The 15,211-nt window shown below is 49.9% G+C and overlaps 1 protein-coding gene across 2 annotated transcripts in view; it reads left to right on the top strand.

Annotated features, from left to right (window-relative positions):
* Positions 1–15,211, top strand: part of LOC135828460 (uncharacterized) — a 41,012-nt gene that overhangs the window by 10,289 nt on the left and 15,512 nt on the right. For both annotated transcript variants that reach the window (XM_065340912.1, XM_065340911.1), the window contains exons 4-6: positions 6,384–8,897; positions 14,000–14,316; positions 14,580–14,798. In XM_065340912.1, the coding sequence (XP_065196984.1) occupies positions 6,384–8,897; positions 14,000–14,316; positions 14,580–14,798 (3,050 nt within the window). The remainder of the gene's footprint in view (positions 1–6,383; positions 8,898–13,999; positions 14,317–14,579; positions 14,799–15,211) is intronic.

The raw sequence follows: 15,211 nt of genomic DNA, 5'->3' as shown, positions 1-15,211 counted from the left end.
TCTGAATACAGGATGGAATATACGATCAACATACAACCGTCGAGCGAGAATCGCGAACGGGTGAACATTAGGACACAGATTACACAAAACACTTCAGCGAATGTCCTTGATACTGCTCATTCCCTTTCATTTTCCTGCAAATTGTCCCAGAGGAGCCGTCTGAGTCTGACGGCGAACGATATGGAATCTGATGAACATGAAAGCAAAATTAACCTCAACATCTTCACCTGATGCATCTTCAAGTGTAGTGACCATATGCAGGGGTGGATCTGTTCTGTCATATGACGGTGAAACTTTGGATCACAACAATGGCAAATGCACACCTGTGGATTCATAAGTATTGAAGTTTACGAGCCTCCAGAAATGGAAAAGGATTGCAGGTAAATCCAGATGAAGGATTGTGAGCAGCAGGTGTAGGAGTGGTGGCGAACCAGAAATCCATTGTGTTGAGGAAGAGGAATCGCAACTCTACAACCTGGAGATGGTTCATCGCATTATCGCAAGGATGTTGCTGTTTAGATAATCTTTTATAACTACTGGACCCGCTAATGAGACTCTTGAACCAAATCTCCCCGTCTCTTCCACTTCAGGCTAAACGGGCAGGCAGCTGCTGGGATGCCTTCTCCTGCTTTATTGGCTGGGGATGCTGCAAAAGGTGATCACTAAGAAATAACTGATAACTTCATCATAACTTGGCATAAATACTGGTCCAGAAACTCTCGGAGAAGAAAGAGTTGCAACAGGAATCATTCTGGTACATCGAAGTGAACTACCATCTAAATTCATTGCCAAGAATCGTGGATTGCATTTTGTTTTTCAAGGCTGCATTGTAGGATGCAAATGAAGTTGAGGTAGAAGGTAGAGGCAGTAATAATAATCAATGGTACATCGAATGTAGGCCACCTGGAGCAAGATATTTTACTTCAAAGTACATGGTAAGAGTAGGAAGCCCCGCATCGTCTTCTTCTAGGAAAAACGAGATAATTATGTCCTTGATTTTTCCGATCGAATGTGGTCCATCTACTCAACAAAGACTATTCCAAAAGATGTCCCCTGCAAGCCTGTTACATAAACGAATAGATGTGACAGGCATCAACAATGTCACAATATCCAAGAACTTAACTAGCTCGTGGACATCCAGGAGAAAGTGTTTTCCCGCAATGGTCAATAAGCTCGTAGATCATGGCACTTGGTTGCCAAGTGACAGCCAAGGAGAAGAAAAGGGAACACCTCTTTGAAAGAGGCTAAAACACAGTCATTGCAAGCCCAATATTTCACCAAGGCCTAGCAGCATATGCGACTGCCTGGTAAAAAAGGGATACACGCAGTCTGTCTATGGTTGTACTTGTTACTGACAGTCTGTGTGTTATTCATTGGTACGGGTCGAGGAAGAACGTTACACCAAAGCACACATTCCCGAAAACAGTTCCTCATATGCCAAGTGACGTTTACATATTGCTTGCTATTGTAACTCTGTGATTGTAAGATAATCCTATGCAAGTAATTGAAGTTTTACCAGTATTTGAGATCAACATTTGCAACTGATGATACGCGTACATAGCACTTTGGTTGCCTATAGCTATAAGATATTGTCTGGGCGAAGCGTAATGTGTTGTCTACGTAAGAAATGCCACTAGTGTTAACAGAACTACAGTAAAACCTGTTACTACCGACCACCCCTTGGTGCCAGCAAAATCGGTCTTTAGTAGCAGGTGGTCTTTAGTTAGAGGTTTGCACCGCGCGACCATATATGGATCCCATTATATGATATGTACACTCGGACGTCTCTTATCCGGGCACCTTGGGACCGGGCACTGCCCGTACCTCAGATTTGCCCGTATCTCAGGATAACTCATGTACCATGTATCATATCATTTTTGAAGAAGTTTATTTGGAACGTATTGCACATGTTCAGGATACAAAAGGAACCCATTGATAAAAATGTGTGGATTACATAGGTTGGCAGTGAAAAATGAGCACTTCCTCATACGGAAAAAAAGTTCAAAACCCCCCAAATTCGAAGCATTTGTGCTATAGGAACTCAAGCTGAAGGTGCCCGGTAGAGAGACGTGCCCGTATCTGAGGCGTCCGGATAAGAGGCGTTTGAGTGTATATCAAAATGCAGCTAATGGAATTCCGCAAGACTTGCGCAATGCCATTCTTATTTCAGGTCAAACAACACTTGGAGAGAAAGACGGAGAGATGGAGAGAGACAGAGAGAGAGAGAGAGAGAAGATTAATATTTTTTGCGGACATCAAATTCAGCTCCTACTTCTGAAGCCAGGAGTCAAACGTTCCCTGTGGAAGTTTCGTTTTGCGCTGGGCTTCAAATTTGTTCATGCAATCCATCGTACCGACTGTCCTTGTTGCGACTTCTCGATTGCTTGAACGCGATCCTTCCGCATCAGGACCTTGCGGTGCTGCTGTGTTTCTGGATTCCTTGATGCCATCGTCGATTCGTGTGTATTACTGGGGCGACAGAGCCGCTTAGTCTTCGTTTCTCCTCCGAGTAGTAACATCAATCAGAGAGCGCTTTCGATGCGCTCTCCAAGACGTTTCCTATCATGTTTATTCTAGACAGCGCTTGAAATTCTGACAGGTGTAGTGCAGTCCACACCGACTCCACAGTCAAAATGACCTGCGTTCATTTCTTCAGCTGTAGTGTCGAAAGACTCCTTTCAGGACCACGGAAAATCATCAAAATTTCAAGAAGGAGCTTCGAGCAACATTATTGATTTCCTACAGCGCGGTCGCTAGTTACGGGTCAAAAATCATCTTTGGGACAAGAAAAGGTGGTCGCTTGTCGCGTTCAGCAGGTAGTCGCTAGTCACAGTGCATTTTGAATGTGAGACCGTCCTTGCCTGGCGAAGTGGTCGGTAGTACCAGGCTGGTCGCTAGTCACGGTGGTCTTTAGTTACAGGTTTTACTGTAGTACCAGGCTGGTCGCTAGTCACGGTGGTCTTTAGTTACAGGTTTTACTGTAGTACCAGGCTGGTCGCTAGTCACGGTGGTCTTTAGTTACAGGTTTTACTGTAGTACCAGGCTGGTCGTTAGTCACGGTGGTCTTTAGTTACAGGTTTTACTGTAGTACCAGGCTGGTCGTTAGTCACGGTGGTCTTTAGTTACAGGTTTTACTGTAGTACCAGGCTGGTCGCTAGTCACGGTGGTCTTTAGTTACAGGTTTTACTGTAGTACCAGGCTGGTCGCTAGTCATGGTGGTCTTTAGTTACAGGTTTTACTGTAGTACCAGGCTGGTCGCTAGTCACGGTGGTCTTTAGTTACAGGTTTTACTGTAGTACCAGGCTGGTCGCTAGTCACGGTGGTCTTTAGTTACAGGTTTTACTGTAGTACCAGGCTGGTCGTTAGTCACGGTGGTCTTTAGTTACAGGTTTTACTGTAGTACCAGGCTGGTCGTTAGTCACGGTGGTCTTTAGTTACAGGTTTTACTGTAGTACCAGGCTGGTCGCTAGTCACGGTGGTCTTTAGTTACAGGTTTTACTGTAGTACCAGGCTGGTCGCTAGTCACGGTGGTCTTTAGTTACAGGTTTTACTGTAGTACCAGGCTGGTCGCTAGTCATGGTGGTCTTTAGTTACAGGTTTTACTGTAGTACCAGGCTGGTCGCTAGTCACGGTGGTCTTTAGTTACAGGTTTTACTGTATAACATCGATCATAGACATGGAAATGTATGCAGGTCACTGGTGTCAAATGACACAGTTTGGCCGTTCTAGGAGTACTGAAAGTAGTGGCCGTCCTAGGGTTAACCCTTTGTGTACCAGCCCCATCTCGAACCGTAACGTACGTTACGGTTCGACGCACCGCACTGCGCCGCGCCGTTCGGCGGCGTCCTTGCTCCGATCGACTCGCGTTTTTTTGCGCTGGGCAGCTGAGATCCCACTGCAAATTTTGATGTATGATGTGGGTAGGTTGCCATTTGAAAGTATGGAGAACGATCGCGGCGAAAAGTGCGCTTTGCAATTTTAGCGCTCTGCGATATATTTTAGCAATTTCGATCGTGTTTTCGTTCGGTCACGCTGCTTGTATCTGGAATATAGCTTGCTCTAGCTGTTGTCGATGTCTACTAGTGATGGTGAACGCCAGGGGAGAGTTGTAGTAGCGATATAATCTCAGGATCTGAATCGAAAATGAGCATTTCCATCGCTGAAGCCATTGCAGTATTCGCTCTCCAAGCAGCAGCGAGAGGGAGCGCAGCGATGGCCTGAAATAATCAAGGCAGGTGAATTTCCTCACCCATCGACTATTCCTGGTCTTCTCAATCGCTAATACCCTCGCTGGACGCAAGTAGATAAGTGGAAAGTACATATTCAAATCTGACACAATTTCAATAATTTGAAATTTTGATGCAATTGTTTGGCATCTGGTATTCACGCAATATGGCTCTTTCCGTCCATTTCGCTATTGTTGAAGCATGCAACTGGCGGCTATACACTAGTGCAGTGGTCTCCTGTTGCTCTGTGTGAAGAAGGGCAATGCCAGCAAGTATATTCACGATTCCAAGTACACGGATCTAAATTGTCAGAAATATGGACAATTGACTCAGAAATAGGTATTCCAGGTATGGCCTGTATCTGTAGTTGTGTGCTCGGTCAAAATATTTTCTTACCTGGACACATTGATACCAACAGGTTCAGAAAAACATAACTTGCACATACAAAATGTGTCTTAGTTTTATGCTATAGGTCCATCATTACCGATGAGTACCCCGCGCATACATTAGATGCCTGGTACACAAAGGGTTAAGGGGCCGTGTGGCACTGTCGATATGTTTAGTCTTTTTTTTCTTCAAGTCGGATGTCTCTGCCATATTATACAAAGTCTACAAATTTTTGCCACGTATGAATTTCGGCCTACCTGAGCTAAATCACATTTCGGCCGCATTAAATTTCTGGCCTGTTCTGCTGCTGGCTGCATACATTAGAGAGGTTCAGGAGTACGATTTTTCGTGCCGAAATCCGTAGAGGCGCTACGGATTTTTCGTGCGTCGTTTTCGAGCAGTGAAATGTTCCGGAGTACGGAACTAATGTGCTTGCCGTCATTGCCTAGGTTACGATTGCAAACATGTCACATTCCCGCGCTATGCCTTTTTATTTTGAAAATTTGTACCGAAATCAAAACTACCCGCCGGAAATCGATGTTTCTCGTACAAAATCTGTACGCGAAAAATCTTTCTGCACCCGATGACGCAAAATCTCCATACGAAACATGGTTCGTATGAAAGCCAGTCCCCACGGATTCTCCGTGCCGAAAAATCGTATGGAGCACGTCTCGAAAAAATCCGTAGAGCCCATACAGATTTTGGCACGGAAAATCGTACCCCGGAACCTCTCTATTGTCACACAGAACCTTGCAAAACAAAATTTCAGCCGGAACAAATTTCCGGCCAAAACGCCCGGGCCGAGAATAGCCGAAAGCAAATATTCGGCAAATATTTGTTGACTTTAACCCTTTATGAACTGCCAAATTTGTACAGGAAAGAAGCGACATGCGAAAATCAGTAATAACTCGAAATCGGTGTACATTACCCAATACAACACCATACATTTTCGGAAAGTAGATAGGATAAGCTGTCCATCATCATCCTCGCCGCCGCTCTCGCTACTAGCAGTATCAGCAAATCCATCAGATAAATTGTTTTCTTGAATTTCTGGGATATCATCATCATCACTATCACTGTCCACTTCGAACTCGTCGTCATCAGACTCGTCGAGTGGGTCGCCAGAACTGTCCTCGTCAGAGTTCCAGTTCAGAATCATGCCGATGGCATCGTCCGCATCCACGTGGAGGACGTTTCTGCGTCGTGCCATGACAGTACTCCTACTGCAACTTTAGTTGTGCATGCTAGCGCAAGCTCTCAATTTTTTTCTTGCGCGGCCAATTTGGTCAACATTTTGACTAGGGACCCCCGGCGAATTTAGCACCATTGGAAAGATATGGATTTCGTCTTTCGATTTGTGTAAAAAATATCGCCGAAAAAGTGCGGTGCGCCCAGAAAAATTCGCGTTTCAAGTTTCGATCTTATTAGATCTTATTAGATCGAGACTCGTACAGTCCGTCCACAAAGAGTTAAACAGTAGTAAGAACTGCATGTCATTACAGTCAGACCTCGCTTAAACGCACACGTCCGTTTTCCACAAAAATATCCGGATAGGCGAAGGAACTCGATAATCAAACACACATTCTGTTTGCATACATGGCATATGCTGTGAATCGAGGTCGAACAAAATTAAGGCCCCTTTCTGTTCTTTCCCCAACCCTTGCTCTTACGATGCCGGTGTGTGTGTGTACATGTGCATGTGCGTATGTGCGTGTGTGCGTGTGTGTGTGCGTGTGTGTGTGCACGTGTATGTATGCGTATTGTTCTCAGACATTGACGAGTGTAGCCTGGGCGTCCACCGCTGCCACGCCAGCGCCCAGTGCACCAACACGGACGCGTCGTACGTCTGTTCCTGCGGCGCCGGCCACACGAGCTCCGCAAACTCCACCGCTTGCACACCCATGGACCCGTGCTCAGCCTACTGCCCGTTGCCGCGAGAGATCTGCGTGAGTACCGCGGGCGCGTCCGTACCTTCGTGCGAGTGCGCTAATGGCTTCGTGAGGTTGCCGCTCGACGCCAGCAACAACTGTCAGGACAAAGACGAATGCCTCGATGGATTGCCTGTCATGTGCCCGGCGCACGCTCCGTGCAGAAACACGCCCGGATCCTACGAATGCAGCTGCCCTGTTGGCTATCGCTACGACAACACCACCGGGAATTGTTCAAACGTGAACGAATGTACCGCACGCACGCACGACTGTCACCACTTTGCCACGTGCACGGACACGGCGGGCTCGTTCACGTGCCAGTGTCCGGCGCACACGTTTGGCGACGGCCGTACGTACTGCCAGCGGCTGGACTGCCGAGACTCGCCAGGCCAATGCACGGCACTGCACCCGCACTCGCACTGCGACGTCACACGTAAAGCCTGCGTCTGTGATGCCGGCTACTTCAGCCTGCCCGCGCCCGGCCAGCAGCAGCACTACTACGACAGTATCAACTGCACGCACCACACTCACGCGTGCTCATACACACAGTGCCCAGCACACCAGCGCTGCGTGCCCGACGCCACCTCTCCGCTCGGCCACCAGTGCCTGTGCCAGGACGGCTACGCCAGCATTGCCATCACCGTCTCGGCGAGCGGGGCGACGACGACCAACACGCGCTATTGCCACAACGTCGACGAGTGCTATACGCGATTGTCGAACTGCAGCCGGCACGCCAACTGCACGGACACGATCGGCTCGTACGTGTGCTCGTGCGCTTCGGGATTCACCGGGGATGGAGTGGCGTGCTTTCCGCTGGACCCGTGCAGCGCCACCACAGGCACGTCATTGCCGGCCTTGCACGGCTGCCGTGACGACGAAGTGTGCCAGCCGAGCGGGGCCATCACCCTGATTGTGTCCGACTCTGGTGGTTCGGCTGGGAGTCAACAGCTCGGCGCTCCGCAGTACAGCTGTGTGTGCAGACCGGGCTACAGACGTAACGGAAGCAACGGGACGACGGCGCGTTGCCAGAACGTCAACGAGTGCACAGAGCCTGCCATGGCGCCGCTCTGCATCTCGCCAAACACAATGTGCACGGACACAAACGGATCCTACGTGTGCGCCTGTGCAGACGGTTTTCAGCGCGTCAACTCGTCGTGCGTCAATACAGATGAGTGCGCGGCTGGGACACACACGTGCCGCCACGTCTATGGCAAGTGTACAGACACGCGGGGTAGCTACACGTGCTCGTGCGACAGCGGCTTCGTTGGCGACGGAATGACGAAGTGTTCGGACGAGAACGAATGTGGCCAGCAGATGAAGCCGCAGGCGTGCCCGACGAACTCACGATGCGAAAACACCTACGGCTCCTATTTCTGCAAATGCCACGCAGGGTACCGTGGAAACGCGTCGCACTGCGAAAACGTGGACGAATGTGCCGAGGGAGGTCACAATTGCGACCCCACGAACGGAGTTTGCATCGATAGGCCGGGCACGTTTGATTGCCAGTGCTCCCCGGGCTATAGCGGCACGATGCAGTGCTTTGACACAGACGAATGCGCCGGCCAGAACCCGTGCCACGCCGTTACCGGCGGCAACGCGACGTGCGAGAACACCATCGGTTCCTATACGTGCAACTGCAGCGCCGGCTACGGTCGTCACGGCAACGCGTCCGGAGCTTGCCAGAACGTGAACGAGTGCATGGAGACGCCGGCGGTGTGCGACACGACGAGCGGCGCCACCTGTGTCGACTCGGAGGGCTCGTACTCGTGCCGCTGCGCTGTCGGGATGTGGCTGAGCACCGCGGCCGGCGTGGGCACCTGCCAGGACGTTGACGAGTGCTTCCACCTGGCGTACAAGTGCGGCTCGACGGCCACGTGCGTCAACACGGTCGGCGCGTACCACTGCCAGTGTATCCATGGTTACAACCGGATAGGCAGCCCCGACGCCGCGGTCGGGCCGTGCCTGAACACGGACGAGTGCAGCCAGGGCACGCACAACTGCAGCGCCGTCGGCGGCTTCTGCTCGGACAATCCGGGCAGCTACACCTGCGTTTGCTATCAGGGCTATATGGGTGCCGGCTGCTACCAGGACGTGTCCGAGTGTGCGCTAGGAACGCACGATTGCGACGCGCACACGACGCGGTGCAACGAGGTTTTCGGGTCGTTCTCCTGCAACTGCCGGGACGGTTTTGCGTATCCTGACGCCGATGGGAGGAGATGCTGGGCGACTCAGTGCGAGAAGAACCACATGCCGTGCGACCATAATGCGGAGTGTGTCACCGTGGGAACGTCGCAGCATCAGTGTCGATGTTTACCAGGTTTCCGTGGTGATGGGCGCAGTTGCGTTGCGATCACTGGTGAGTTTGATGTATGTGTGTTAGGGCTGAAACGATCATGGATTTTCACCTATCGATTACTCTTTAGCTTAACGATCGAGTAATTGATTATAATATTAACAAATAGTGTCAGAATTTTGTGCAAAAATTATCCTGTTTCCAAAAGCTAGGCCTTCATAATACCAAAAATCTGCATTAGTGGCAGGGAAGCTCCAAAACATGACAGTTTTGAAGTCAATTTAACCTCAGAATATGCACCATGCCCCTGGCAACTGCATACACACAGCGGAAACTGATTCGAACTTCACAAAAACGAGGGTTTTCAGTACTTTTTGGACTCAAAATCTCTAACGAGTAATCTATAACGTAACGATTACTTGATTGATAAGGAATTATCGATCGATTACCGAGTAATTGGTATAATCGTTTCAGCCCTAATGTGTGTACTTGTAGGGAGGGGAGGGGGGGGGGGGGTCTGTGTGTGTGCATGTGGTGGTGGTGGTGGTGGGGGGTTGTACTGTATAGCAAGAAATTTTCGGACGGAATTTATTTTCGGACGATTTTGTACACGGCCTCTTTTGTACTAATATTAGTTCCGTACTAAAACTTGTTCATGTGAAATTCAGGGCTCACAGTAGGCATGCAGGATCGACAAAAGCGTCGTGCGAGGGCGGGTTTGGTGCACGTGAGTCGCGTGACCCCGGGAGAGTACCGATCGTGTACATCCCACGCATCCAAAACAGAACAGAAAAGAGAAAGAACCCGAGTTGTACTTGTACCATGGTGTACTGCTCTCGTAGTTTTAGAGCCGACGTTCGCGATATTTTGGAGGAGAATGCGAAACGCAACCTGTGCTAGTCCCAGTAAAAACAACATGCCATGTTCGACCAAGAGCTGATCCTACAATGAGCGATCGTGATGATTCCACAGGTAAGAAGACAAACAAACGAGTCAGAGCTCGCCAGGCAGGTAACGCCGAGAACATGATGATACCACACGGAGCTGGTGATCGGATGGAGGTGAACGGGACCAGCAAATCCACCGGGCGTTTGTCGAGGGCCACTGAAGACCAGGTTTCCCAGGGTGCCAGTTCCTCCATGATGGCGAAATGCGCTGCCACAAGAACTCCAGCGAGAATGAAAGCACAGCAACCAACGCCGCGGGCGAACTGAGGAGAGAACACTGAACAATCTGTGCACAATGATTTTCTCTTCGACGGCACGCGTTGCTGTTCTGCTGCATGCATGCGTTTTTCTTGTTGTTTGATCTTCACACATTTTCGCGCAAGCGGTTGCGCGCCGCTGGGACTCGGGGTTACTAAAATTAGTACAGAGCATCTCCCCCTTGGTCGATTTGGACAATCTATGGCTCAAAATTTTCAGGAGACCCTGGCAAAGAAATTTACCGAGACGTTTTTGGATACTCCTTTCGAATGCTGTACTATATCTCACGAAGTTTACGCACATGCTCTGGCATACCCGTGTGAGTAATGAAAATTTGTTTCGGTAAATCTTTTGGAACACCTGTCATCTGTGCCTGGGCCAAGTCTCAGCTTCGTAGAACCAGGCTGAAGTGCTGCTAACTCCTTCAAACACCCCCTACTTCGAGCAAAAATGCGACGAAATGCTGACTGCTGATTGGCCAAGCTGGCATTTTGGAGCACGTGCACCACCCCCATCTAATCGACGCTTTTCTACGCAACTGTGAGCCCTGAAATTCAAGCGCAATGCGTCATGTAAACGCGCAATTCATTTGCACACTATAGCATGCATTACTGCTTGCGAACACGTGTATTTAGCATGCAGCATAGCTAGCACTGTGCGAAAATAGAATCTGTACGAAAGGTCGAAATTCGGCTTTGTCCGAAAATATTTCCGTCCGAAAATTTCCTGCTATACAGTATCTGTATGTGCATGTGGGGTGGGTGTGTTTGTGTGGGTAGATGTGGGAGGTTGTGTGTGTGGGGGGGGGGGGGAGGTATCTGTGTGTGCATGTGGTGGGTGGGGGAGGGTGTGTGTCTGCGCGCGCGCGCGCGTGTGTGTGTGCGCGTGGGGGGGGGGGGGGTTGCTTGTGTGCATGCATGTGGATGAACAGTACTTCACTGTACTTCCAGTTCAATAAAATTGTCGCAACTGGCTTTCCAGCACACCGAATCTCTTGTGAGAGTCCGTATGCTCAGTTCCATGTCAGCGCAAGCAGATACGAGTTTGACAGCATGAGGAGCGAAAGTACTAGTAGGCAGCCGTGCCGTGTCCATGCTGTCCTGTTCTCTGCAATAAACTGGCTTTCCAGCACCGGGTTCCCTGGTGGCGTTTGCATTCTCGACTCAGCTGCGAGCGAAACTTATGCTGGCGTGTGACCACTCTGGCGTGTACGGTTCCCTGCAAAAAGCGATGTTGTCGGTTGGGAACTCCCTAGTAAAATAAGAGCAAAAATTAAAAATAAAATACCGTAGGTAAGGATACTCGTAAGAATACTTGGTCAGGTGGGCAATATCAGGGTTTTGGCCAAGCTGGGGGGGGGGGGGGGGATATCCGTGTATCCGTGCCACGTGTTTTTACTTCTATGTTTCCCGTCACCCGCGCGCAAACGATTCAGGAATCTGGAAGAGGGAAAGAAATACTGTGCTGCACTGTGCTGGGACCAGCACATGCACGTGTGTACACCCTGGCCTGGCCTGCGCGACACACGCTGCGAGGTCGCTAGCGTTGTATGCGAGACTGACTGACCGTGTACTGACTGCAAGTGAGCGGGTCTTTTTCAAGCCTCGGCCCACGCATGCCGTGCATGCTGTGCAGGCCACTCAGCGCAGTACCTGCACTGCATGCGGTTTTTGCTGCGCAATCTAGCTGCACGTGCACATAGCCTCCTACCACGTACGAGTTGCTAACTTTGGATGCTGTTTTACTACGGTGTTTAGAGCTTTTTCAAGGACGCCTTTTCCTCCTACCGCCCCGGCAATCACCCCGAGATTGTGGTGAACATGTCGCATGTCAACATGCATTGAAAAGTATACGAAATCTGACAGGTTCGTCTCCACCTGCGCTTGGAGTGATTTTTGAAGCTTGTTCTTTTTCGCCCAAGCCATGGAAGAGCTTCCTGGCAACTGCTCTGACTCAACACGAGTGTCGGACATCAAGTGGAGCGCCATTCTACTGCTTCTTTCACCTCCACGCATCCATTCCCATACAAAGTGAACGTGAACTGGGCTTCGCCTGTTCACCAGCGATTCAAAAAACATTCTCGCATGTGATCCCAACAAGTGGCCGTCGGTACCACCTTGAAAAAGGTCTATTGGTCGATTTTAGTATGACCAAAAAGGTCAAGTAAACTTTTTATTATTTTTTTGGTCATTTTTTCCACGTCTCGCGTACGATTTTAGATTTTCGGGTGACTAGAAACATAGAAATAGAAACGTGTGGCCTGAAAGGTTTAAAAAACCCCAATCCGGGCAGGTTGGGACCGAGCACCGCCCGTAACTAGAAATTTCCCGTAACGCAGAACTTGCAGACGCACTGCATGCAAGTAAAGATTTTTTATGCCAATCAATAGTTTGGGGCTGTTTTTCGTTGAAAAGCCAATTTCGTGACTCTAAAGCTGTGTTCACAACTGGCGCGTGTACGCGGTACGCTTGCGGTTCATGCGTGCCCAAACGCGCGCTCAGGCTTTCACAAAAAAACCGCAATCCGAGTCGTATTTAGCGCGTGCGACACCTTCGAGTACTACCGTATTATCTCTAATATAAGCACGGTCCTTTATTTTTTCAATGTACCTCCGCCCCGTGCTATTAATGGAGACGTTCCTTTATTGGAGACTGTTCCATTATTATTTCAACTTCATTTCAGAGGCATGTTGCCATGCCAAATTCATGTCAGACACACACATTCAGGGTTTTTTCGCCGGTACAGATAATGAATTTACACAGTGTGCTTATAATGGAGACTGAGCACTTTATTTTTTGAATGCCGCCCCAAGGTGTTCTATTATTGGAGACGTGCTATTATTGGAGACTGTGCTTATATTAGAGATAATACTGTATTTTTTTACCCCGCTTGTCAAGGTGACTGGCATGTACGCTAGTACGCGCCTGATATGCGCTGAAAATTCCAACATGTTGGAATTTCCATTTCGGCGCGTTTCCGTACGCATGGCGCCCCAAAAGCCAGCAAAAATACGCACCAACGCGTGGTTTCACGCGTACACACGCCAGTTGTGAACACAGCTGAAGGCAGCGTTCGTTTTTAGCGACCTGGTAGAGTAGAGTAGAGTCACTCTACCGTTAGAGGTAGATGGTAGAGGCAAGTGCACGAACGCTATTCTACCGGATTTAGTAGTTTTCACGATATGTACAGGGAATGTTTCTCTTCTGTATGGAGTTGTGTACAATTCCTTGCTTTTGCTGGAAATCCCGTAGCTCTGCCAACTTCTACCGGCTTCTACCAACTTTTTTTCTGGTAGAGGAAACTACAGTCAACTTGGCTGATAACGACTGCGGATATAACGACAATTCGCGAATAACGACAGAATTTCCATGCCCAGAGCAAAGTCCCATCCACTTGTCATACATATAACGAGACTTCGGATATAACGACACTTCGCGAATAACGACACTTTTCTGATGCCCCGCCGAGTGTCGTTATACGCGACGTTGACTGTAGAGCCTACGCTTTTGAGTAGAGAAAAAGAAACCGAACACCTCTACCGAAATGAGTAGTTTCTACCGCAACCTGTAGATCGAAAACAAAAAATGGGTCAGAAAGGCGCCCGCCCGGTACACGGCCGTGCCCGGATTTAATAGGGGAGTTTTTACTGTACCCGGATGTCTCAATGTTTACTATCATTCAATATGTGCAGTAAAACCTGTCAATGCGACCACCTGTCCCAGAAGACCACAACCCAGGATCAAGGGATGCTATTTCCAGTGAAACGGCCCTGGATAAGGAGACCACCTGGCAACAGAGACCACATTTTTGAAAGTCCATTGATCGGTCGTCTTATTCAGGTTTGACTGTATGTGGGTGTGTGTTGTACGTTATGGGCAGCGGTTCTACATGCATGAGGGCAGTCAGGAAATCTGATAACCGCACGCCTGTGTTACTGCTTTTGTTTGTGTCTTGTTACAGCACCGCCAACGACACCATCAACAACCCAGCTGCCGACAACTTCAGGCGTCGCGCTGTACTGCAACGAGGTCAGCGAGAGCGTGAGCGGACTCGGAACGTTCGTGTGGCCTCGCACCCAGCTTGGCGCCACGGCAACCCTGGACTGCCCGAAGACGGTGGCCGGCCTGCCCAGTCGCGTGAGCCGTCGCTGCGTTGCCGTTGGCGACCGTCGTGCGCCTCGCTGGGACGGAGGCGAGGAGGTTACACTAGCCTGCCCTGGCCGAGAACAGGCCACGCAGAAGTTGCAGAAACTGGCCGTGCAGATCTCTCAGTTCAACGTAAGTGAAGGGCGAAGGCGAAGTTTCGGATTTGAGAGGACGGTCTGGCATGCGTGTTTATCTTTACCTCTGTGTGTGTGTGGATGGGGGAGAGGAAGGGAGGGGGGGGGGGGGGGCGGGCATGTTTATAGGTGTGTGTTAGGTTGGCTGTGTGTTATTGATTGTGTCGTTAATTGTGTGTGTGCACGCGCGTGTGCATGTGTGCTTATGTACGTTCATTCACTCGCGGCCGTCGCTGCCCCAAACTTCACACCCATGCACAGGCAAGCAACGCCACGGTCACTACGATCCTCGACGTCACCAAGGGCACCCAGGCAGCCGTCAAGAACGTCACCAGATTCGACTCTGCCGGTATACAGGCCGTATCGACTGTATTGGACACGGTACAGTCGCAGGCCACGGCACTGCTGCAGCGCACCGCGGCAACCACCGACCTGACCGACCCGGTTGCCGTCGAAAAGGCGACATTGGAAACGGAAGAGGTTAGTACTGTCAGAGCCGGCGCCACTGATACGATGGGTACAGCCATGGCCGCACCTGTTTTTTACCAACTCCAGCGCTCATGGAATGTCAGCTAGCCTGAGATTACTAATGTAGAAGTGCTAAAAGACTATTCTTACACACTCTTGCTAAAGATCTCTCACTCCTAACCTGTTCGTCCTATCCAATGTCTACTCTACTGCGCTAGCTCTATCTGTTGCTAACGGGATGCTCAGCTGAAACAACCAGATACAAAGTGTTGCATTGAGCTAGGGGTTCATCCTCCCCATGATACAGAAGTTGGACATGGGTAATGATCGGTCCTGTAGCCAACCCAGGCCCGTACCACCTCTCAGGAGCTGGCTCCAGGCCTGCCTGTGAACGCTGAGTGAGTTCGATTTTGCCCACGAATCGA

Source organism: Sycon ciliatum, chromosome 12, assembly GCF_964019385.1.
Source record: "Sycon ciliatum chromosome 12, ocSycCili1.1, whole genome shotgun sequence".
Classification (NCBI taxonomy): domain Eukaryota; kingdom Metazoa; phylum Porifera; class Calcarea; order Leucosolenida; family Sycettidae; genus Sycon; species Sycon ciliatum.
This window is presented reverse-complemented; position numbering and strand designations above follow the sequence as displayed.